Genomic DNA, 25,858 nt, shown 5'->3' with positions numbered 1-25,858 from the left:
GAGATTTCCTTTAAGAGCAGAATGGATACATTATGGTATATCTATACAGTGAAATACCATACAGCTATGAAAATAAGCAAGCCATTGCTGCCTATGACTTCCCCATCCATATGAAGTTCAGAGCATAAGAATACACACTGAGAAAACTCTTACACTGGTTACAGTAAGGGGTTGTGGAGGAAGTCCTCCATATTCTCTATTTTCTAGTCTATATTCTTTTATAGCTGACCTAGATAGCAGTCATCTGTGTTATGCATGAAAGTCTTTATCAACCTGACTCTTAGCATCTGTACCTTTGACTGGATTTCAACCCTCCGAAAAGAGGTACTCTGCCCTAACATTTTGTGGCCTGACTTCTCTGTGTCTGTCAGGAAAGCTCCCAGGATTAGCGCACAACCCTTGCCCATCAGTTTACTGACTCATTGAGTAACTACTACTGACCCATTGAGGTGTCCCCCCCTTGCTGGTCACCTATCAGGACTATCCAGTTCAGCACTGTTGAGAAGAGCTACAAGTTCATTCTAAGCCACACAGCACTGTGCTCACCTGACCCCAGCGTACGCAGGGAGGAACGGTCATACTTTTTCACCCAGTCATCCCCGTACTTCAGTAGCAGCCGGACAGCTGTTGGGGCACCATAGAACTGATTGATCTTTAGCCTCTGCACTGTCTCCCAATAGCGACCTACAAAAGGGTTGTGATCAGTCAAAGATCCCACCAAGCCTGACCTATTTATACACATTCAAGCTAAGCTCAGAGTTACTAAGGGCTGGGTCTATTATGTGATCATAGAAAGGGAACCAATACCATCCCTGAAGAATGGGGTCCCAGAGAACCCCCTAATTACAAGGTGGCATGCAGAAACTTCTACACCCAACCTTGGATGACAGCATCACGTGAGGTGTTCCACGTGAGCTAGCCAGGGTTCAGCTTCAGACGTTATTGCTGCAAGTTTAAAAAAAAAAAATGACATGGAAGTTTGATCAGTGGTGATTAAATGAACCCTAAATAAATGACTCATCTTCCCTTAGTAACAACATAGCCACTGGTATGTGTGCAGCCTTGTGCCCAGAAAACACATACTTAATACTCATGAAACTCCATAGCTCACACTATTCCCTGAAGCTGCATCTAAACAACAACCATCCTTCCCTGCTATCACCCCTTTATACTCCCTTGAGTGCAGCTGTGGGGACCAAAAGACATCAAAGAAAAAGTTCATGCCCCAACACTGAAGTGTGCTAGGGCAAGGGCCAGCAGCAAAGCCTCTGCAATTTACTACATTAAAACAAATATTTGGGGATATTGTGTTGTGTGAGAAAAATACCAAAGACAGCAGGATAAGGTCATATCTTCAAAGTGAGTGCAATTTATCAAGGGTGACTGCAAGCCATGTATGGTCCTGAAGTCTTGGGCTGTGAGGCTCAGGAGGGAGGGAAAAATGGGCAACTGGCCCAGGCTTCATGATGTAGGCAAGTAGGGTGGTCCAGACAAGAGATGCAGAACGTTAAAATGATGGCTCTCAGCAGGCAGCTTCCAGTATAGGAGCAGTAAAAGTGAAATGGGCAGTTTTGAGTTGAGATTACTCCCTGATCAATTCCCTCTCATTTCCTCACACAGCACTATGCTCCAGTTCACCCAGCAGGGCTCAAGGCCTAGCATCTCTAGTGTCCATTTGGCATCTAATCAATGGGACAGGTCCCAGCCTCCAGGCTTCTGTGACCTTTTCCTCCAACTTTGAGATCCCTCCCACACTACCTAAAGCAGGCCTCATCAGAGTTCTTGGTCCTCACCAGCATCAGGGTAAACTGGGGTGCTCTCAAAAAGGACCGTGGTAGCTCCATTGCAGAGGGGTCCATACACCACATAGCTGTGTCCTGTGATCCAACCGATGTCAGCCACACAGCCAAAGACATCTCCTGGCTGGTAGTCAAACACGAGCTATGGATACAGAAAAGGACCCTGAAGAATTTGCCTTCCCCAAGTCATCCTTTTCCTATCCACCACTAAGACATAGTCATTTGCACAGTAGTCTGTAACTGTGACACAGCCACCACAGCTGCCAGGCGTAAGGTGAGTGATGGTTGCAAAGGTTTCCCAAGCCCAGCAGAAGACAGAACCACCAACACAGACAGCAGCAGTATGACCATTGCAAATACCAAACAGTAAATGGTACATGAGAATAGGAAAAAAACATGTTGAGCTACAGCAGGAAGTTGCTCAGGTGTTTATATGTGAGCTAAAGATGGCCCATGTCCTGAAACAGGTATGCACCCAGTGGTGTTATTTCATCTCATTGTACAATTAAGGGATAGCAATTTGAAGGGAGAATGCACACTGGCAGTAGAGTACAGGCTTGTCATGCATGAAGCCTTAAGTTCAACCCATAACATCAAGAGAAGAAAGAAAAAAATTGGCATATTTCTTCTGAACTACCTTAAACGACTGTTTTTTATAATATTTTTTAAAAAAATTTAAACTCAAACACAAGCACCCATTGAGCACCATCAACTTCCCCTTGCTGAAGGGGGCCCAGTGACAAAAGACTGGCACCCATAGACAAAGTCCAAGGAAATGAAAGGGATAAAGGAGAACCCACAGGGTAGAGAAAACATCCAAATATTGCAATGAGCAGGAATATGTATTTCTAGGGATGTGCTTTTGGAGCAAACCTTGAAAGGAACATGGGGCAGTGATGCATCCCATTATAAAGGATGGGACTGCTGAAGGGGCTTCTGCAAGACTAATAGACACTCTATTTCTTCATCAAATTGATGTTCATTGTATAGTAACTCATTAGAACATGGATTGGATTTTGGTAGGATTTGTGTATGTTCAAAAAAGTTTTGCTGGGCATGGTGACACACAGCTTTAGACTCTCCACTTGGAAGGCAGAAGCAGACAAATCTCTGAGTTTCAGGCTACTCTGGTCTACACAGAAAATCCCAGGCCAGGCAAGGGAAGACCCTGTTCTCCACTAAAATTATTTTTAATCATTGGTTGGAAGTCCCCCAGTTCCTGCTGCCACAGACTGGGGTCAGTTTCTCCAGGAATCAGCAGTTTACAAGCAGCTTTGAGAGACTGTGAGCAACCAGACCCTGGCAGAGCTGTGTCTCCAGGTTAGCAAGGACACTTTGGAGAAGGCAGGCACTTTCACTGTTTTAGGAATCAGGATGCTCCAATCTTAAAACCCCCAAGAATTCAAGAGTTAAAAAAAAAAATATGTACGCAATTCAGATCTAAAATATCTGGCCTTGGGCTGGAGATTTCTTTCCCCAGAGTTCTGTTGTGCAGTCATTCTCCAAAAGGCCAAACAGCCAAGAAGTCTATGACTTCATTGCATGCCCCAATGTCACTCACACATCTATCACTCTTAACAGTGAACCAACTTCTTCCCTGATGGTCTCAGTACCATTAATATGCACCCATGTGTATGGGAACACCCATAAACACATGAGCACATGCATGTGGGCAAACATGCTCATTTATATTCATCTACATACATCTATACACATTTAACATTCTCCCAGGTGAACACATACATGCATATTAAAACATGCACCCTGTGCATGAGCATACACAAAGATCCCTTCAACTAGGACAAGAACCCTAGCACACACTTGTCATCTGAGCATAGGGCAGCCTCAGTGTGGACATTCTAGCCCATCTTCCACTGAGAACACAGAGCCATGAAAGCCTCAGCACTTGTACAAGTTAAACCAGCCACATGAGAGCAGAGCTGAGTATACCTAGAAGGGAAACCAGGCTTTTACTCCAACAGACTTTTTGTTGTATGTCATGGCCACACAGGGAGTGGGTTATAGAATTGGCTGGGTTCCTAGGAACACCCCAGGCATCCTTACACCCCAGGCCTGAGTGTGACACATGGAGCAGAAAAAGCTTCCAACACCAAATGAGCAAAAAGACACATTCACTATTGACATTCATACTTGTATTTGTTCTTGGACATAGAAGACTAAAAGTCTCTACTTTCAATGCAAAAAAAAACCAAAAACAAAAAACAAAACAACAACAACAACAACAAAACCTCCTAAGTATTAAAAAGATGTTCCCTTCCCTATCTCTGTACCTCCTTGTGTTAGTGTGAATAAAAATGGCCAAACAGGCCGATGGACTTGAATATGTGGTCATCAAGGAGTGGCACTATTTGAGAAGGATTAGGAGATGTGACCTTATTGGAGTAGGTATAACCTTATTGGAGGAAATGTGCCAATGGGGGCAGGCTTAGATATTTAAAAAGCCTACACCAGGCCCAACATCTGCTTGTGGACCCAGTTGTAAATATCTTGGCTACATCTCCAGTGTCATGAATGTCACCCCCCCACCACCATGTTCCTTGCCATGATGGTGATAAAAGACTAAACCTCTGAAACTGTGAGGCCCCAATTAAATGCTTTTTTGTATATACAAGAGTTGCCTTGGTTGTGGTGTCTCTTCATAGCGATAAAACAAGTGACACTAAGCCAGAAATTGGTACCAGGGCCTGGGATATTGCTACAGTAGGCCTGACTATGCTGTTTTTGGGGAAACATGGAAGATTTGGGGACTTTGGACTAGAAAAGCACTTGAATGACTTAAGTAAAGTTTAATGGGACATTCTAGTAAGAGCATGGAAGACAGTGCTGAGGGTGATTTGAACTGTGGGGGTCCATCTCAAGAAGTTTCAGAGGGGAAGAGCATTATTAAGTAGCCTAGAGACTGTTTTTGTGATGTTGTAGCAACGGACATGGCTGTTTATAACTTTTGTCTAAAAAAAAATCTACCTGAGACTAAATTAGAGCGTTTTGGATTAATGGCTTTGGTAAAGGAAATTTCAAGACAGCCTAGTATTGACTCTGTTGTGTGGTTATTAATCACGTGTGTGTGCGTGTGTGTGTGTGTGTGTGTGTGTATTTAGTAAAAAGTAGCAAGCTGAGTGACGAGAAATACAAAATGTACAGTTTGAGATAAAAAGCTTAAAGAGAAGCCTGGTGCTAAATAGAATAGAGTGGGAACCTCAGGGCAAGACCCCACCCAGATAAGCTTCCTATTTGTGAAAAGGAATTAAGCAGCAAAGGGAATCATCAACAAAAGAAAGCTGGTGCAAATATAATTCATAGAGGGGGTCAAGTTACAGTGCCAGCAAGCAACAGAATCTGGCAACTTTGGCCACCCACAAGATGCGGGCTTTAGGGTCCCAGGATATAAAAAGTGGGTTGTGGACTCTCCCTCCAGCTAAGGAAAGCTGCTGAGGCCAGGGGTGTGTCAGGGATATCCCTGAATGGAGGTTGAGGGAGGTCATTGTGTGTGAAAGTGAAGCCTGGATTGTGTGAGAGCTCCCAAGGTGTTGGAGTTGTCAGAGATGGGATGCCAAAGAGAGCTGCTAATGGGAAATACAACCAGCTCAAAAGAGAGAAGAATATTGCAATCAACAAAGATGCAAGGATTTGGGGCTCTGAAAAGTGCTATGACATCAGGCATGGAAATACAGAATTTGGAGTTTGCCCTGCTGGATTTCTGCCTTGATTTTGGTCCAGTATTTCCTCACTATGCTTCTTTTTCTCCTTTTTGGAATAGTAATGTATATTTTGTGCTATTGTGTGATGGAAGTATGTGATCTCCTTTTTGATTTTGATTTTTTTGGGGGGGGGTTTACAATTAAGATTGCCATGTGTCTCAGAGATTTTGAACTTTTAAACAGTATTGAGACTGTGATAGACTATGGGGACCTTTGAAGTTGGACTGAATTCATTTTGGCATTATGATGTGACCACAAGCCTATGAAGATCAGCGAGTGAAATATGGCAGTTTGAATGAGAATGATTCCCCCATAGGCTCATATATTTGAATGCTTAGTAAGCAGGGAGCAGAACTCTTTGATGGGATTAGAAGGACTAGGAGGTGTGGCCTTATTGGGGAAAGTATGCCCTTGGGGGTGGGCTTAAAGGTTTCAAGAGCTCTCACCAGATCAAGTCTATCTCTCTGCCTATGGACCAGGACCTAGAACTCTCAGCTACTTCTCCAGCATCATGCCTGCCTTCATGCTACCATAATGATTATGAACTATTATACTCTGAAACTGTAGGTAAGCACCCAATTTTATAAGAATTGCCTTGGTCATGGTGTCTTCACAGCAATAGAACAATGACTAAGACACCAGCCAAGATTTTCCTGGGACTCAAGGCTCTCTTTAGAAGCCTGGCTGGAACACTGGCCTCATCATAGCACAGACCAAGCCACAGGAAGTTACTACCTGCTAGAACAATGTCTAAGCTCTGCTCACAGAGACATGTGTTCCCAGGTCACCTGGCCATATAGTTCACTTTGCTGTTGCCACTACTTATAGCTGAGTTTACCTTTAGGAACAGAGCATTCAGCCCACCAATAGACCCTAGAAGCTCAATCTGGAGAGAGTATCTGGGAAGTGTCAGCTACTCTCTGAGGCAACTAGGGACCCATGTTAAATCGCAATCACTTTCTATATAAATTTATTGGAATAAAAGCATGATCTGTCATTTCACCTAAAGGGTGGCCCACTGTTGTGTAATTTCCACTTACTAATTCAAATTTCTTTATGAAAGTGATTTTAATCCTATTTTTACTTTTGAAATGAGTAGTACTAAGAATCCTCAATTGTTTTAGAGACTTGATTTTTTTTTTCTTTTCTTTTTAGGGTCGGTGGGAAGCCAGGTTTATTGATACATGCCTATACTCCTAGCTCTTGGAAAGCTGGAGCAGGAGGATGACACAGATTTGAGGTCAGTCTGGGCTACAGAGTAAAATTCTATCTCAAAAAAACAAAGCAAAGATTACGACCCAGTGGGGATAGATGACTTAGAGGAGATAATGTCTTCCAGGCACAAGACTGGTGCTACTGTGAATTCATGGAGGCTGTGACAGCTTGCACAAGGCCTGCACAGGTTCCCAGTACTGGGAGGAAAGGTAGACACAGGGTCTGTCTTAGTTAGAGTTTTATTGCTGTGAAGAGACACCATGGCCATGGCAACTCTTATAAAGGAAACCATTTCGCTGGGGCTGACTTACAGTTCAGAGGTTTAGTTCATTATCATCATGGTGAGAAGCAAGGCAACATGCAGGCAGACATGGTGCTGGAGAGGGAGCTGAGAGTTCTACTTCTGGATCTGCAGGCAGCAGGAAGAGAACTGGCTTGAGCCTCTGGGACCTCAAAGCCTATCCCTGGCGACACACTTCCTCCAACAATGCTATGTCTACTCCAACAAGGCCCCACTTCCTAATAGTGCCATCCCCTATGGACCACTCATTCAAGCACATGAGTTTATAGGGGCCATTCCTATTCAGACCGCCACAGTGTCTCCTACCCCTTACAAAGAAGTTACCTGCAATTGATACTCACGGGCAAAGGGGAAATCAGTTTTTCTAACAGTGTCACTGAGTATATCAGCCGTACTCCAGAGAAGGCCCCATGCCCAGGCATATTTGACAAATGTAACATGGACTTGATGGTACTTTTGTGGGTTTTTTTCATTTTGTTTTTGTATTTTTTTTTCTTATTGGTGTTACACTTATTTGTTTTGATTTCTTTTTTTTTTTTTTAGAGGTTTTTTGTGTTTCTTTGTTTTTTGTCTTTAATTTTGCTTTTGTTTCTTTTTTTAAAAGAGAACATAAAGTTGGTTGGTTAGGGAGGTAGGGAAGATCTGGTAAAAGTTGGGGAGGGGGAAAACATGATCAAACTATATTGTACAAAAAAAATTTAAATAAAATAAAACAAAAAAACAAAAACACCTCAAGCAAACAAGTAAAAATCAGAAGGAAAGAATGAACTATGAACTTCTGAGTGGAAGAAAATAAGTATTTTAATATATAATAGTGAATGTACTCATCTATATACCAACACAGGACTGGGTTTGGCTTGGCTTTGGTATTCTGCAGTCCTGGAGATGGAAGCCAGACTTTGTGCATACTAAACATGGATTCTACCCCTCCCCCTACCAGCCCTGGTAAGTTCCTGCTGTTTGCATCCTTTCTGTTTATAATGCTTTTGTAAGATACATGTGCAAGGAGCTCATGAAGTCAGAAATGAAAGGGGGCCTACGAGGGCTCCATCCCCCCCACCTCCAGCAGAAGGAGTTGGAGCAGGGCAGAGGGGCTGCTGGGCCATAGCAAGCTCAGATGCATCCTGGCTCTTGCTTCTCTTTCACACATTGGCTCTACTGCACCATAATTCACTGCAGCCTGCTCATAAGCATGCTACAAGCCAACATCAGCACCACAAGCCTGTGGCTGCAAGAATTCTAGCCATCATTGTAGTTCTTCTTGCCCTACCCAGAATCTTCCAGAGGCACAGCAGGGGCCATCCTTCACCCTTTTCCCCTGGGTTCCTACCTTGTGCGTCATGGCAGCATACAGTAAATAGCCCGCCTGCGTATGAACGAGTCCCTTGGGTGATCCGGTGCTCCCAGAGGTGTAGAGCATGAAGAGCATGTCTTCACTGCTCATACTTTCAGGGGTACACACAGGGGCCTCATTGGCCATCTCCTGGAAAGGACAGAAGCACATCACTGGGTCAAAGCACTTAGCCACTTCCCTCCATTAGGGCCCTGAAGAGTACCATTTTCCTAGAGGAAGTCAGGACTCTCAGAGTTTACATTGTCTGTCAATTTTAAATGCAAAGACTCAAAAGGATGGATTGAGACTGGTGGTATAGCCTAGTGTTTGAGCTCCTACTTAGCATATGCAAAATGCTGGGTTCTACTCCACTTCCTGGTAGGGGAAGAGGAGGTGACTGCTGGGACACAGCTAGGAAACCCAGACTGAGAGCCTAACAATTCCCAGACCCAGGTGATCCAATAATAATCTTGCCTCACACTGTACCACATGAGGTAAAGAAACCCACCTGCTCAAGGGGGATGTCCAGATTCCCCATGTGAACCTTGGTGTCTGTCCTGTGAGCCACCAGGACATGCTGGACTGTTGGACAGTTCTTCACAGCTTCATCCACTATTTTCTTCAGCTCCACCACACGCCCTCCCCGGAGTCCTTGGTTGAAGGTGATAACAACCTTGCACTTGGCTAAGGAACACAACACAGACTGTCTGATCCGTATAGACCCTCACAGCCCAATCTGACTTGTAGCTGAATATTCCAAGCCTAAGAGTGTGACAGAGGAAGCCTAACCAAGTAAAAGAACCCACAGAAAAAGTAAGGGTCTGCTTGCTGTGGGAACTTGGAGTATCATATAGAAATCCCCATCTTTCCCCAACTCTGAGGATGACTGGGAAAGAACCAGAAACAAATTATCTTGGGACTAAACTATCCCTCTACAAGTCAACATACAGACAGTTTCCCAGCCACACATTTACCCTCTCACCTGCCCCAGGAGCTTTCCCCAAGTGAGGAATGCTCACATTGTCATAGTGTGAGCACTGTGACAGAGAAACACCAAAAGATGAGACCAAGTCCCAAAGCTTCCACATAGCCAGCCCTGCCAGTGATTCTGTAGGCCAAGACCCTTTGCTTGAATAGAACCACCTCTGCCAAGTGGATGCCAGGAGCTGTAGCCCAGCCTTGCCTTCAAGGGAGAACTCCCCTGTCACATCCTTCTCTTTAAAGACCCAGAATTCATTCAAGATTCTCCCTGGAAGTGCACACTTCTACAGCCAAGCTAACTGAGGCCCAGGGCAAAGTGTGAAAGACAATATGGTTCTGAGGGACTACCCTTCACACTATCGTAAGGGGATAACCCAACAGAATCCCTTATGTGTATCAATTTTTAGTCTGCCCTGTGTAAAAGTCTAGAGCAAATCCTCTTCAGTGGTACATAAGACCTGCAGGGGTTCCCCACACTCCTGGTGTTTTTGGTTTTTGGTTTTGGTTTTTCTAGACAAGGTTTCTCTGTAGCTTTGGAGGTTGTCCTAGAACTTGCTCAGTAGACCAGGTTGGCCTTGAATTCACAGAGATCCACCTGCCTCTGCCTCCTGGATGCTGGGTTTAAAGATGTGTTCCACCATTGGCTGGCACTCCTAAGTATTACAGATAGGATTTCAAGTGTCTCCCACAGGCTCCCAGGCTGATGGTGATATTTTGAGAGGTTCTAGAAACTTTAGGAGTGAAACCCAGCTACAGTAAGTGGGGTTGCCTGGGGCATGAAGTTAAAAGTTGAATCCTACACATACGGGGGGAAGGGGCAGAGTTTCTCTGCTTTCTGTCTGCTATGGAGAGAGCAACCTTTGCTTGATGGCCCCACCACCATGATATCCACCCCCTTCACTGTGGGCACAGAATCAATGGCGCCAAGCAAAATGGACTGAACTCTCTGAAAACCTAATCCAAAATAAACCCTTCTTCACTTAAGGTGTTTTGTGTTTTGTTTTTTTATCAGGTATTTGGTTCCAATGAGAAAAAATTAACTAATACCCCGGGGCCTTAGATCTCTGTATCAAGCATCTGTCTAAGGTGCTAGGAAGTTACCCATATAGCTGTCTTCAGCCAGCAGCTCTCAGGAAACAGGGTGTAGATCACCAATGCATACTGTTACCCTGATGCTGATCCTGGGTCCATGTCCTCCTGTGAAAGAAGCTCTGGAGTCCAATTTGGACTTTTCTTCCCAACCCTACAGCCTACCATCAACAGCACTTCCAAAAGTCCCCTCCTAGATGACTGGAGGCACATGTTCTTTTTAATGGACAACCCTGAAGAACAGTTGTGGAAGGGGCCCTCCTGAGCCTCATGACGAGTCAAGCGTGCACTCCAATACTGCTCATTCAAAGGTCCTCAGGGAGCTTCCTAGCCAGCTAGGGTCACTTATGATTCCTCATCTTAATTTCATATGATTTTTATCATGAAATCCATTTTAAAACTATTAAAGTTAATAAACATTCAATAAACTTACAGAATATAAAAACAAAATGTAAATTTCAGTTTTGTTTCATGGGCAAAATGTAGTTAATCCCAGCCCAAGAGACTAAGGCTAGTAAATTTCAAGTTGAAGGCCAGTGAGAAGACGGTCTCATGAACCATGGGTTGGGGTGTGTTGGATCAAGGTCTGGGGACTCCTGAGATCCTTCCATGCCCACCCACGCTCACCATCATTGATCCTCCCAGCCAAGGACTCTGCACTAAAGCCAGCAAACACCACTGTGTGGACAGCTCCAATCCTGGCGCAGGCCAGCATTGCCGCCACAGCCAGTGGGGACACAGGCATGTATATGGCCACACGGTCCCCTCGGTGCACTCCATGCCTCTTCAGCGTGTTGGCCAGGCGGCATGTGGTCTCCAGAAGCTCCCTGCAGCACAGAGAAGAGAAGGCCATTATGGACAAGTAAGCGCCACAGTACAACACAGTGCAGAGTGGGACAAGTCACAGACAGTACATGAGGAGAGCAGGTAAATTTGTAGCATTGGCAAGACAGAAATGTATTCAACATTTGTACATGGTCAGCCACACTGCAAAGACTGCCCTCACAGTCATTTTAGTTTCTGAGAGGACATGTTCCCAAGACTTTTGAGAATGCTGGCTTCCAGGAAGAAAAAAAAAGGCAGAGACGGGTTGTTAGTATTCGGTCTTCTGTACTGGCCTGTCCTTGGGGTTCTGACAGGATACTCCCTCAGCTGTAGCCACTAAGAGCACCTTCTGTGCATGTTCACTGTGTTCCCTTTTTAAAAGGGCCTTGCCCACCTCCCATCCTTCTCTCTCTTATTCTTTTTCTTCCTCTCTCTGTCTGTCTGTTCCTCCCCCCCCCCACTCTGCCCCTCTTTCTTCTCTCCTCTCCCCTGCTGCTCCTGTCTCCTGAGGCCAGTGTCCCCTGTCCTCTTTTTATGATCCCTTTCCCTAATTTAAAAAAAAAAAAAACAACTCTGCTTGAACCCTGTGGAATGGCACCTGTCTCTCACACACTGTTTTTCTTAAATTATAACACAGGTTTCTAAAGAAAGTCTTCTGGCAAGAGAAAAGGAGGCTCCCAGTTTTCTATATCAGCAGAAGCCAAAGCACCAAGAAACTCTTCTTCCAGTCAAGTGCTTAGGCCTTGGTGGGACAGGTGCCAAACTGATAAAGCCATAGTGGCTGGGAAGAGAAAGCGACAGAAAGGTGACTACCCTGCCTGTATACAGAGATGACCGGCAGAGATCTGTGGCAAGCACTGACTGGGCACAAATGATAAACCGACAACACACACACACACACACCTACATCCACATGATGTAAGACTCTTTCATCAGCTCACAACATTTAGCCAGCTAATCAAAGATAAGAAGTTGGGTTGACTCAAAGTTAATAATGATTCTTTCATAATCATAGCCCTTGATTAATCATAGCCCATGACACTGTACTCCAAGAAAAGCAGATGTAGCTGGATGGAGGGGGTGCACGCCTTTAATTCCAGTGCTTGGGAGGCAGAGGCAGGCAGATCTCTGTGAGTTCAAGGCCAGCTTTGAACTGAGCGAGTTCCAGGACAGCCAAGGCTACACAGAGAAACCCTGTCTCAAAAAAATAAAGGGGGGGGAAGGGAGGGGAAGGGAGGAGAGAGAAGGGGGAGGGGGAGAGAGGGGAGAGGGGGAGGGGAGAAAGGAGGAAGGAAGGAAGGAGAAAGAAAGCCAGGAGTACACAATAGGAAAGCTGCCCCACTATGGGGGCAGAAGAGGAGAAAAGCAGAGCAGGGGATAGAAATAAGCTTGTAGCTGCTCTAGCACCTTTTCTCACTAAACTTGTACATGAAAAATGGATACCCAGATATTTTCCCTCTTTTTCTGTGCATTGTTTGATATTGATTAACTATTTACATTAAAAAGAAAAGATTCAGAAAGCTAGAGTAAGTGGGAAAATAAAGGCCCCCTTTTTCTGTGATAAGGGAAGCTACCAGGGGCCACATGCCTACCCTCTGAATTGCACCAAGATGCTCCAAACAGAGCAGAGCCAGACTGCAAGCAGGCCCAGAGGGAACCCTACTTCAAGCCCCTCAAAGCCCGTGGAAAGCACAGTTCCCTATCCATGGGGCTTCAAGAATGACTAAGCTGAACAAGGACTCTGGGAAGCCGCAGCAGAATGAAAATGCAGCCCCCCATCTCAGACAGAGTTCAAGGAGCCCTTTGTTTCTTCTGAAGCCATCCTGCAAAGGCACCCAAATGAGCCTGATGTCTGTCTACCCTGCTATTGGCCCAGCTGCTGGCCACTCCTGCCCAGCTCAGTCCAGGGCCCCTTGAGAGCTTCCATCTTTTCTCACAGAAGCTTTAAAGAGGACAAAGGAGGCATTCAGTGGCACTCTGCCTACCCTTTCCCTAAGTTAACAATGAAAGAACACTCCAAGACCAAAGCCACAGAATCTAGGGCCTAGAGGCCCCCCTACTCCTCTGAGACGGTTGCCCAGCGCTAAAAAAAGCAGTTGTGATCAGTAATGCATGAGTAAATCAGGGCCCTTCTTGTCAGTTCTGTTTTCACAGCTCTAGAGTTTATGCCCTAGCAGTGCTGAGGGAGAGAGAGTCAAGAGTGTCATGCCCACTGACCAATGATGTTGAAAACCAGCCTTTACCCTGTAGCGCTATGGCAGCAGTTTAAAGAAAGGACTGTGGAGTATCCTTATGGCAAGACCTTCCTATAGCAGACACAACTCTACTACAAGTTAGGTAATCAACCTGACACTTGCTTAAAGTCACACAATGTAACTTCACCACCACTACCCACCCCACCACCCCCGCCTGAGAGTCTGAGATGAGCTCTAAACAGGAAACAGCTAGAAAAGGAGTACAGAGAGAGGAGAAGAGGAAGCTATATTTAATTTTCTTTTCATCAAAGTTGGGTGTTGTTGTCGTTGCTTCGAGATAGGACCTCATAGCCCAGGCTAACGGGAAATGCTCTCTATAGCCCAGGCTGGCCTGGAACTCTCCACCTCCTATTTCACTTCATATGAGCTAGAATTACAGGTGCCACCAAGTCCAGCTCAAAACGTTTTGGTTTTTGTTTTCCATGTCTGATGTTGAAAGCTTCTTTCCTTCCCAGTCATTCCCTGATGTTAGCCCAAGGAAGGAAGACATGGATTGGTGTGTATTGTGTCTAGGAAACAACAAATTGAGAGTGGATGGTTTGTCCATTTCCCACACTGACTCTGGATCTCCAGGTTCATGGAAAATAAAACAAAACAACAAAAAACTAGCTGAAAATCTCATCCTCTTTAGTATGTGTCTGTCCTACTAGAGTACAAGGACTGCTTAGACATAGCTTTGAATCTTATTCATTGCCTTCCATTCAGCATGTATAGTAAGGCTAGGTCATGAAAGGAACTCAGTATTTATTAAATTAATATATAAATGAGTACAGCAAGTGAACATTAAATGAGAGCCATGCAGACAAAAAGCAATGAGCTACATTCCCTACAAGCCCCTAGCATAATCTCTCTACCCACCAGTCCCTGGAAGACCAACTCCATGACCTAAGCAAATATTAAGGACTCCGCCACAATATAGTATTCGCTTCAGTGCACTTGAGAGGCGTAAGGGAGAGTTTCATGGGACAAGATTGACCTTTCTCTCCCAGCAAGGCTCAGCAAGTCCTGCATCCCATGTTGAGGAACCAGCCCAGGGAAAAACAGTTACTGAGCCGTGAAGCCTGATTGAGTGATGAAATTCATTCACTCTGCTGCTTACAACCCTCAGCAAATGGAAGCCACAGAAATGCCCTGGACAGGCTTATAAACCAAGTACACCATCCTGTGCCATTATGACCACGACCTTTAGCACAGACAGAGCTTTAACGAAAGTATTAAGCAGCATATTTCAACATGGAAAACTCCCAAAGCTGCTGCTGTTTACCAGTGAAAGTCCAAGACACAATCAGCTGGATGGCTGTGAGTGATACAAGGACATCTAGTCAACCTGGGCCACTCCAGCTGTATTTTCTGAATTCACTCAGAAAACATATGTACTTTGCTTTCAGTGTGCTACACTCCAGTGAAGATACTGACCTCAGCCTTTATCCCTCAGAAGAGTGTAAATGTATTTCTCTTATGGGTTAATGATTAAAGCCCTGTTGACCAATAGGAAAACAAGATAGGCAGGACTAGGAGACTAGGAGGAGAAGTAGGGAGGAGATTCAACTTGTAGGCAAGAGGGCAGAACTCCGAACCCTCTCTCCGGTAAGATAAGACCACATGGAAACACTTAGATTAATGGAAATGGGTTAATATTTAAGACAGAGCTAGCCAATAAGTAATGCTAGTAACAAGCCAACAGGATTATATCTAATACAGCGACTTTGTGTGTTATTTGGGTCTGGCACGGCTATGGGACCAGCCAGGCTGGTGGGGAAACCTACTCATAACAAGAGTGTCTCCCTGGACACCCAGGATCTTCTGAGCAAAGATGAGGAGCTGTTGTAGAACAATGTCCTCTGAACATAGTGTCATTGCTCTATTACTTGGAGCAGCTGTGAATTCCTGCAGGACACCCTCAAGGCCTGGCCCTGCTGCTTCCTCATAGAAAGGGATGATTTGATATTAGACCCTCACCAGAGACTCCAGCCCCTCCCTCCTGCACCAACACCCCTTCCCAGGTGTACACAATTCTGTTCTAGCTGCTTGTGATCTTGGGGATGCTAGAAGTGTAAAGAGGTCATGCTGGAGTGGCACTTTTCAGTCATGCAACTGTTGCAGAGAGAGACTGTAACCTATCCCTCTCCCGTACTTCTGTAAGTAAGTCTGATAAATTTCCTGGTTCACCATGCTAGCCTGGGGTGGAACTGCTGATTTGCCCATCTGCTGTGAGTAGACTTATCTACACAAGAGATGCTAATATATATAACAAGATCTCACTAGGCTCTCCACACTTCAGAATACAATGACCTTATAATAGAGCCCACCACTAAGGAGACTGCAAGCCACAACTATGATGCCCCAGGCGTCTTTAAAGGGTTTCCCATAAAATTAACCAGGGCGAGCTATAAACCCAAGCCTGACTTATTAGCTCTCCTCATGAACCCCAGTATCATAATAAGATATTTTCTTTATGACACAAAGCCTCCCCAAAATCATAATTTTCCCCACTGGCCATGTTAATGTTATTACCACCATCACCACCCCATCCCAGGAGTTAGTTTGCAATTGAATGTCTGTTTGTTTTAAAGAGGACAGCATGTGTGAGGTCCTGGGTTCTATCACCAGCACAGGAGATGGGAGGGAGCCAGAGGCTGACTTGTTCAAAAGGGAATTAAGGAACTGGAGAGTTGGGTCAGCAGTTAAAAGAACAGGCTGCTCCTGCAGAGAACCCAACTTCAGAGAGCTCACAATAGCATGTGACTCCAACTCCATGAGGGATCCAAAGCCTCTTGACTCTCTGGGCAACTCCTCATATGGGCTCACACATACACAGAGATACACACGATGGGCATTATTTAAAAGTAAACCTTTTGGAAAACAGGGAAAGCAGCAAAAGAATGCCTTGAAGTCCACTAACTTGGAGGTTAAATGAAGTCTTTCTTTGTATCAACAAGATAGAGAAGAACTGTTGGGGAGGAGTATAACACCATGCTCAACACCTTCTGCCCCTGATTGATGTTGCCCCTGCCATGTCCAGGTCAAATCCCACATTCCTGACCAAAGCCAGCAGTCTGTCAGCCAAAACTATACCCCTGCAGGATAGAAGTAACTAGTCAAACCTGAGAAAGACTCTGTTCTCGTTAACGCCTGATTTCCCTTTGGCCCACCTCTTGTCTCCAGAAAAGAAGTTCTCTCTCGTCGAGTACAAAGCACAGCTCACATCCCAGAGCAGGCAAGTGCCAAGGCAGCAAGCACTCTATGGAGATTCCCACAGACTGGAGTCCCAATCAGCTGGTAGAATCCAGTGTGGAAGCCAGAAAAAACTGCTGGGGATGGCAGAACACTTCTCCCTGGCCTACAGACATGTTAACAGCTCCAAAGCCACATAGGGAGTCCTCTTCCTGGTGAGTTGTGAAAATGGATGTAGCTATTAACTTTCTAAAAACATTCACTTTCCCTGTGATAATAAATAAATAGGCCACAGGACATTCCCAGGTCCTGTTCCAAGTTTGCATGACTCCCATACCAGCTGGTGGATTTCCAGCACTCACTCTGCACAGGTCCATGTGACAAAACAGAGAAGCTGGGTTCCCACAGAAAGTTCCAGACTGGGCACAAGCTGGGAGCCATTCCCTTTTGAGACTTTCCTGTGAGTGCACAGGACACTGCAGTTTGACACTTAGAAAATGATCTCTTGGAAAGATTCATTCCAGTAGACATGGTCACCAGGATGCCACCCCAGGAGCCACAGGCTGGGTGTTTTCCCTGCCTCTGTGGGCAGCTTGGTGAAGCATCTTACTCTGAGAAAGAGAGCTCCCATGACCCTGTCATGCTGGCAAGTGTTCAGAAACCAGCTTTCTTGGGAAAACAATCCTGCAGCACGTGCCAGTGCTCACAGTTAAGTCTTGCCTCTGGCTGATTTCAAACCCCCAATAGAACTCCCTAAACAAGGTATTTAAAGCTAAGCATGGAGTCAATGGCATGGGAACTCAAGCAAACTTGCCTTGCTGCAGCAGGAAGCCCCTCAGAACAGCCTGCGCCCTCCGACCTCCCTGAGGATGTCTTTAAAAGTAAACTAACTCCTTTTCCCCTTCACAAAGAAACTGTCAATCGTGTCATACGTTCTATTTAACATCTGGGAGGTGGGAAAGAGCAACCGCATGCCTCTTTTTATTACAGCCACGCCAACCTTTTTTCCTGGCTACATGCCTTCTCACCCGGGCTTTCAGATAACAATGAGTTCTGTAGAATCTGAGAGGTTGGACCCACTGCACTTTGGGACATAGGTTCAAGGGCAGAGAGCACACTAACATGGTTCCCGTGGGTAATCCTGCCACTCTGGTCAAGTATCTCATCTCTGATGAGAGACACTACTAGCCCATGAATACTGGAAGCTTCACCAGGTTTGGTACCCTTTCTGTGGGCTTGAAGTTTCCTTGAATTCTACAAAAGAATATCCACTTGCACCAGTGGGGAAGGCTCCAACAACCTCACACAAAACAATGAAATCATTCACTTCACCAACTAAAGACCCAGATCTCTTCTCCAGGCTTCTCAGAGGAAGCTCAGCTGGCTTTAGTTGCTGTGAAATGTTGTCTCCTCACTGAATCATGGCAGTGCCAGGCAGAGACCCCTGTTCTAAGAGAAGGAGCTGACAAGACCTACTTCTGCTGACACTACGAGCTGTATTCTTCCTGACTTGCACTCAGTCCAGCCTTTGCCCTCCCCCACCTCCCATTTCTTTTCCAGCTAGCTCTCTGTCCTTTTACGACGTCTCCCAGCCCTCTGGCACCACTAACCCTGCTCATACCCAACTTCCCTCAGTGCCTGCTTCTCTTCTAGGACCCAGTAATCTGAAAGACAGCCAGTGAGCAGGACACTATGCACACAGATGCTAACAGAGAGGTGTGTCTGGTATGCTAATTACTTTTCTCATGTCTGTGGTCAAATATCTGACAAAAAGAAACTCAGGATGGAAGAGGAGGTTTTGTCTCACAGTTCATGAGATTACAGTCCTAGCAGGGAAGGCACAAGGCAGGAGCGAGAAGAAGCTGGAAGTATACTGCGTCTGCAGTCAGGAAGCAGAGAGATAAATGTAGTGTTCAGCTCCTGTTCTCTTTATATTCATTCTGGGCCCCCAGCCTACAGAATGTGTCTCCTACAGTCAGGGTGGGTCTCCCCACTCTGATTAACCTACTCCATAAACTCCCTTACAGAGAAGCTCAGAGGTTTGTCTGCTTAGCTATTCTGGATCCCATCAAGTTGACAGCCAATAGTGAGCATCACAGGCAGGATGTCCCAGACTGCAGTGATGCCTTGTGAAAGGAAACCAGACATCAGAAAAAGACTTTTCTATGCCTTACAGAGGCCAAGCTGAGAACAAAGCTAATAATGGATTTTCCAGCTGGATGAAATTCCCAGCTCCAGAAGCTTTCTGGGAGTCCAGGCTATAACCTTGAATAGTAACCTGAGGTCATCCACAGCGGGGGTGGTGACACCACAGGGTACAACCAACAGGAGGAAAGCAATGAGGCTAGAGACTGGACACAAAAGAGATGATAAGAGAGGACAGAGGGCCGGGTGACAGAACCCTCAGTCTGCCCCCACATTCCCAAGTCTGCACCCTAAGGCATGGCATGCCGTGTCCTCCACACAAGGAGAGGGACAGAGGATGCAGTGTGGGAGAGGGAACAGTACGTTTCACATTTTTAGATAAGCAACAGGTCTGTCTGATCCAACAGGTCTAGTCTGCTGTCCTAAAGGGGACCCTCCTGGCAAGGCCACAGGAAGCCACAGCTGCACACAGCAAAACAGCCAGTTTGGCTAACTCAAGCTATCGTCTATAGAGGCAGCAGAAAAAGGAAGAAAAATACAAATCAGGAACAAGGAAGCTCTCCACCACAGGCTTCTCAAGCAGGGGCAGAGGTCATGCCCCTCTCCTTCAAAACTGAGTCCCTCTTCTCTCTCAACCCAGGCCCTTGCCCATCTCCTGCAAGCTGGCCACCCACACCAGCTCTTGCATAGCAGAAGGAAGCTCGCAAAGTGGAGGTGTTTGCTTCTACGTGCTCTTCAAACTGAACCTTGGTCAGGCTCGCCCCAGAGAAACCTCAAAAAAGCTCCATCAGAGAGGTTTCCTGAGACATAAATAAACCTTCTTCACAGTCCAAAGATCCTTTCCCTCTAAAGTATAAACTTCTGAGACCCTTAGTGTGCCAAAAAAGAAGGACAAACAAAATACAGCGGAAGATTCAAAACACCTTCCGGCTTAAATGGAAGAAGCCAAGGTCTTAAAGAAAGGTTTAAAATCAGTATATTCAAGGCTGGAGAGTTGGCTCGAAGATTAGGATTACATACTGTTCTTGCAGATGAACAGGGTTCCATTCCCAGCATGCACAGAGCAGCTCACAACTAATTGTAACTCCAGTTCTAGGGGATCCAATGCCCTGGTGACTCCCATGGACTCATGAACACATGGTGTAGATACACACACACACACCATCACACGTGGCACACTCAGCACTCAACTCCATCACAGAGAAACATGATTCCACTTTGGAGATGAGAAAACCGAGTCGGATGGGTGATGTGTCTTGGGTGCCACACGGCTAGGGAAAAGCATGGAGCCAACCCTATAAAGACCCTGGCACAAGATTCCTGTACAGACCCCTCCAAAGTTTGTCTCCCTCTGCCTCAAATCAAGCCTTCCCAACTGATATGCAAGGAGTGACTTCCTGTTTCCTATCACTTCAACCCAAAGAGACCGGCTCCTTCTGGTCACATTGGAAGACACTCTGTTTCAAGACAGAAATAGGTTCCTGGGAAGGTGGTTCTAGCTGAAGGTTCCCCCATCTCCACCCTGACTTGGGTATGTGCTATATGCCAGCCCTGCCACCTGGATAATGGGACCCCCCACTGTACATACCCTATTCTGCACTTTGATGTGGTTCTCTACAGTAAGGCCCAACGCCCAGCCCAGCGTGCCAGGAGGACACCTTCCCCTAGATGCTCACTGAGGACTTGGAGGCAGGCAGGCAGCATCCTAATGGCCCCACACAACTGTGGATCTTGCTGCCTCCTAGGAGTATGTCCCACTCACTACAAAAACCCAGTATAAAACCACAAACATCAGCACCATGAAAACAATGGTACAGGCCCATGGTGCTATCCTTTCTTGAAGAACATTTGAACTATTTCACAATGTTAATTACCCCACGACCATCCCACAACTAGCACTGAAGAGCATGGTGTCATCCAATCCCTCCTCTCACAGATTAAGCCAGAACTGAAGGATGGGCCCCAATGCTACAAGGTAGGCCATGAAAGCAGAGGGGGTGGGCTATAGAAGGAAGGAGACCAATTAGACGAAAGAAGGGGGAAGAAGGGGACCAATAAAATGGAAGAAGGGCACAGGGGATGGTGATGGGGCCAATGAATATGAGCAAAGCATAGTGATCCACATATAAGAAAATGACATAATGAAACCTATTATTTTATATCCTAAAAAGAAAAACTGACCTTAGGATTTGTCCTCTGGGTTCTCATTCAAAGTCAGACCTCTGCAGTGAGCCAGCCCAAGAGAAGAAATGTGTTGGTTCAGACCTGGGGACCCTCTCCCCTGATCATGCTTGTGGACTATAGCGCCTCAGTCAGCTCCCTAACTTATGCCCTCCTCAGCCTAGAAATTTGGGCTGAAACCCTCAAGCACAGCAGGGAAGGCCCCATCAGCCAGGCCAGCAGAGTTCCAAAGCCTCATCCATCCTACCACAGAAGCACAGGGGCTTCTCCACACGTACCCTGAGTCTCTGCAATGCCTACCTGAGGCGTTTGGGTTGTCATATGAGAAGGACCCAGGGGGGTGAGAAGGGGCACTCCCCAAATGCCATCTGGCCACCTGCCTCAGGAAGGACCAGATTATCATGCTTTGTCTGGTGGCTTCCTTCAACTATGTCCACAGGTGTGAGGGGAACTCAGCCTACTGTTTCCCTATAGTCACAAAGCCTACTTGCCTGGAGTTGGGCACAGGTCATACAAGCTGAACTCCAATCTCAGGTGCCCTCTGGCAGAGTGTGCAAGGAAACTGGCTCCATCCGTCTCACTACTCACAGCTCTGAGTTTATGGTCACATACAAAAGACGATGCGAAATGGGTTATTATTGGCCAGGGTGCAAAATACATGGTCCTGAAGGGCAGAGGTGTGTCTACCCACGGGCAAAGGCTAATAAATCACACAGGGTGTGTCTTCTCACAGGACAGTAACACGGCCCACACAAAGCATAAAGCAGATCTATATTCATGCTCTAGGGGTTGATTTAAAAGGTGTATGAGGTGGGAGTGTGCACACACTGTGGTAAATCTTGTGAGTTCCCAGGACGGGAGTATCACTCAAGGCTGAACCCCACATGATTGGGTAAAGCAGTTGTTAGTTCACCAAACCAGAGTCCTCAGAAATACACTTGTTGAGAGAACTCATTAGACCCAGTGAGGCCCCAGGCACCTGAGGAAGGTGTCCATCCCTGACAAGTTAAATGGCAGACCAAATGCTGACACAGCTCATTCTGACTGCCTTCATCCCAGGATCCATCGAGCCTCAGACACATCTGCTGACCTGGCCCTTAGCACTAGATGCGGGTTCACAGCGCTGGACTTGCTGATGCAGGGCCATCCTGGGGCTCCCCACCCACACCAGGCATTTGCTCACAAACAAACAACTCCATCTCTCTAAGTCTGCCTCCTTATCTGTAGGGTTGGATTAAAAACTGTGTCAGAAAAGAAACCATCAACAGTATGTGGGGAACTAGATAGACAGACTAATAATCCACAAGGAGTAACAACAGTAACTTAAAATACAGGTCTGGGCTACACAGCATTTGCATTGGTTAAAATCTAGCAAATGGGTTCATTGCTGGTAAATTGCATATCAAGGAGAAAAGTAAGCACGTACTATCTATTCTCTGGTTGATCACATACATGTTGGAGAGCTTGGGAGAAGAGCACTCAACAGGTCTAAGTGAGACATATCCCCCCAGGGACTCCTGTGTTTCAACATTTGTTTCCCAGCAACTGATACTGTTTAGAAACATTAGAAGGCGGAACCTTGCTGGAGTAAGTGGGTCACTCGGGAGCAGGTCCTAAGGGTTATGGTCTGGCCCTACCTCCTTCCTGAACTCTCTCTGACTCCTGATTTCTACACAGTGTGACTGTCCCATGTTCCAGCCACCACAGAACAGCCCACTGCTATTCCTTCTCCAGCATGACAGACTGTATGCCCTCAAACTGTGAGCCAAAGGCAACCCCCCTCCCCTCATTTGCTTCCCGTCATATAGTCGGTGGTGATGATCAGTGCAAATACAGCACTGATATCCACAACTCACTTCGAAATGCCCCAAAGAACAGGATGGACACACAGACAAGGGGTAGAGATACCACACCACGAAACAACTGCAAAATGTAGGTGGCAAGTAGATGACTGCACTGTTTCAAGTTTTTCATAACAAATGTTGAAAATAATAAAAATTAGTATTCTTCTTCCTATCTAATCAAATCATAGTCTTTAAAGTAATTCTAGTATGGTGTTTTAAACAATACTCACTGTTCAGCGGTTGATCATATCCATCGCTAGCTATCATTGGTGTTTTTGCAGTTTGATGCATGCACTCACCTCAGCCTCCTTGGGCAAACCCTGTAAAGTCATTTTTCACTGCACCGACCACCCCATTTTACAGAGAGGGGAGTGGTGCCCTGAGAGAGCACACAGCTTTGCCAGACCATCATCCAGGAGGATCTTTTGAATCAATGAAGACTAGAGGTAAAAACACCATCCATAGCCACACTGAGTTTCTTTAAATGGTCAGGGGTATAGTTTAGCTCAGTGACAGGGCATTTGCCTGACATGACCAATGTCCTGAATTTGATCTCTAACAGAAGAACACCAAAAAAAAAAAAAAAGTGGGTCTAAGAGTCTGGAGCTTGACCTTTGAGCTTTGACTCTAAAGGGCTTGTGACTATCCTGAGGCAGCTTGAGAGCTTGAGTGCCTCAGTGTTTGGAAGGAAATCATCACATTATTTCAGAGGGACTATGCTAAGTATGTGTGCATCTGTTTGTCTGTCTATCTGTCTGTCTAATAGCATGACAACCAGTAGCAAGTCAAACACCTAAAATGGCCAGGGAAAGGGCTAACTAGAGGCCTTCACACACTTGCTGCAGTTACAGTGTGTGTAACACTCTGCCCTAATGCCAGACACAGCCATCTAGTTCTAAGCCATCAGAGACCAATCAGAGCACCTTGGACAAACTCTGTATGTGTATAGAGGGGCAGCTTAGTAAACACTTCACTTGTACTCAGAAATCCGTCGGCTGGCTGAGAGCTGCTTCATTCCCATCAACCTCAAGTATTTCTTGACTGTAATGAGCTGGCTACAATCCTGAGCATTCCATTTGGTTTACCTTTAACTTTCAACCACAAATTTCAGCAGCTCACAGACTGCCAAATACTGCTGCATCTGGCCACAGAGCATTCCTAGTGACCTGCCTATCAACAATTCTAAGCCTACCTGGGATGGAGAGGAAACACCAGTCCTTCAGGCAGCATCAGGGCAGGACCCCAGCTGTCTAGTTAGTGCCTCTGGCCTGCCACACACAGACCGTGCTCAAGCAACTGCTTCAGCCTCTTTTTTTAGAAGGATATATGTGTACATGCACATGGAGGTGTCCCAAAATCCCTAAGAAGCAGCTGAGCTAGCCAATTCATGCACAAGCAGCACTCCCCAAGATCCCCTGTACAGAAGCCATCCAGGAACCTCATCATCCAGTCTGATAGATTTCAGGCTCCTGGAAGTAAGATACTGTGGGCCACGTGGAGGCTGAAGCCAGGTACCAGAAAAAAGGAACCAACACAGACCCTGAGCTCAGGCTGACAAGAGGATGTCAAAGTACTACATAATAGCCCTTAACTATGAAGGCTATAATATGCCTAAGGGCTGTTGGGATGGGTAGATGAAGGAATGAGTAGGCCATTAACACTGCCAGGGGCTATAGAAGATTGAAACTGTTGCCTTGGGGCTGGAGAGTTGGCTCAGTGCCTAAGAACAGGTACTGTTTTTTGCGGAAGAGTCCAGTTCCTGACATCCATGTCAGGTGGCCCACAACCACCTCTACCTCTGGCTCCAGGGGATCCAATGTCCTCATCTGGACTTTGTGGGGCCCTGCACTCTCATGTACATACCCACACATGTATATACATAATTTAAAAATAATCAAAATACCTATTTTTAAGTCACCTTGCTTTCTACAAAAGGCAGCCTGAGCACTGCAATCCTGGATTGAATTTGGTCTGGAATAAAACTAGAATTCCAGAAGCCAGTGGGAAATGAGTGTCCAGTTGCCCCCAAGTTACCTGAGCATCCACAACCCTGCCCAAAACTGCTTCTACGAACACTCTCCCCATCGTTGCCAAGTCCCAGCTACCAGATCATCTCCCTGCCCCCAGGACATGGTATTTTCGATCATCAGTTGAATCTCAATTTAAACAACCTCAGAGAGACCTTCCCTCACTATTCAGCCTAATATGCTGCCATGCTTTGGTTGTTACTTCAACACACTCTAACCAGTAGTAACTTATATAAAGGCATAAAACAAGTACTTGCTAGATGACTGGCTGGATATGGAAAGCCTGAAACTACCCTGGAGGAGAATAGTCATACTCAGAAGACCTGATGAGGAGAAAACACAGAACACATGGTGGCCCAGAGATATAATTGTAATGGTAAATTGTGTCTTTAGTCAAAAGGATTTTTTTTTCAGTGCTACGGATAGAACCTGAGGTTCCACATCTACTGGGCAAGCATGCTTTCATTGAGTTATACCTATCCCCAGCTAATGAGACTCAATAAAGAGGCAATATCCTCCCTACTGTATCTGTGATCAAGACAGCCCAGAGGGCAGCAGCTTTGGATAACTCGTTACCCAAGGAACTATCTAAACCTCTGTTAGCTTGTGGCCATTCATCTAAACCGCTGTCAGTCTATGGCCAGACTTCCCTGAATGTTCCGGCACGGTGCCTACATAGCGACTAGTTTCCACTTATGAAATCAATGAACAATATCAGCCTTTTAAAAAAATTAAAACTTGTGTTAATTATCACCTCACTCACCACCCCCATCATAAGGTACATAAAGGTCAGTAGCTAACACTGATGCTGCTTTGCTTCCAATTTGGACCATTACAACATAACAACGGAAGACAAAATGGTGGGGGAGGTCCCAGAGTTAAATGGATCAAATAAAAATCTACTACTATGTGATCTTGGGCAGGCCACTTAATCTCTGTGCATTTTGCATCAGTGATATGAGATGCTGAT

At 45.8% G+C, this 25,858-nt stretch overlaps 1 protein-coding gene across 1 annotated transcript in view; it reads right to left on the bottom strand.

The window, feature by feature from the left end:
- The window catches only part of Acss1 (acyl-CoA synthetase short chain family member 1), a 45,893-nt gene that overhangs the window by 11,124 nt on the left and 8,911 nt on the right, over window positions 1-25,858 (bottom strand). The window contains exons 3-7 of the mRNA XM_051194000.1: window positions 11,065-11,264; window positions 8,876-9,051; window positions 8,365-8,517; window positions 1,794-1,941; window positions 547-684 (exon numbers count right to left, since the gene is read on the bottom strand). Coding sequence (XP_051049957.1) covers window positions 547-684; window positions 1,794-1,941; window positions 8,365-8,517; window positions 8,876-9,051; window positions 11,065-11,264 — 815 coding nt within the window. The remainder of the gene's footprint in view (window positions 1-546; window positions 685-1,793; window positions 1,942-8,364; window positions 8,518-8,875; window positions 9,052-11,064; window positions 11,265-25,858) is intronic.

This window comes from Phodopus roborovskii, unplaced genomic scaffold, assembly GCF_943737965.1.
Source record: "Phodopus roborovskii unplaced genomic scaffold, PHOROB, whole genome shotgun sequence".
Classification (NCBI taxonomy): Eukaryota; Metazoa; Chordata; class Mammalia; order Rodentia; family Cricetidae; genus Phodopus; species Phodopus roborovskii.
This window is presented reverse-complemented; position numbering and strand designations above follow the sequence as displayed.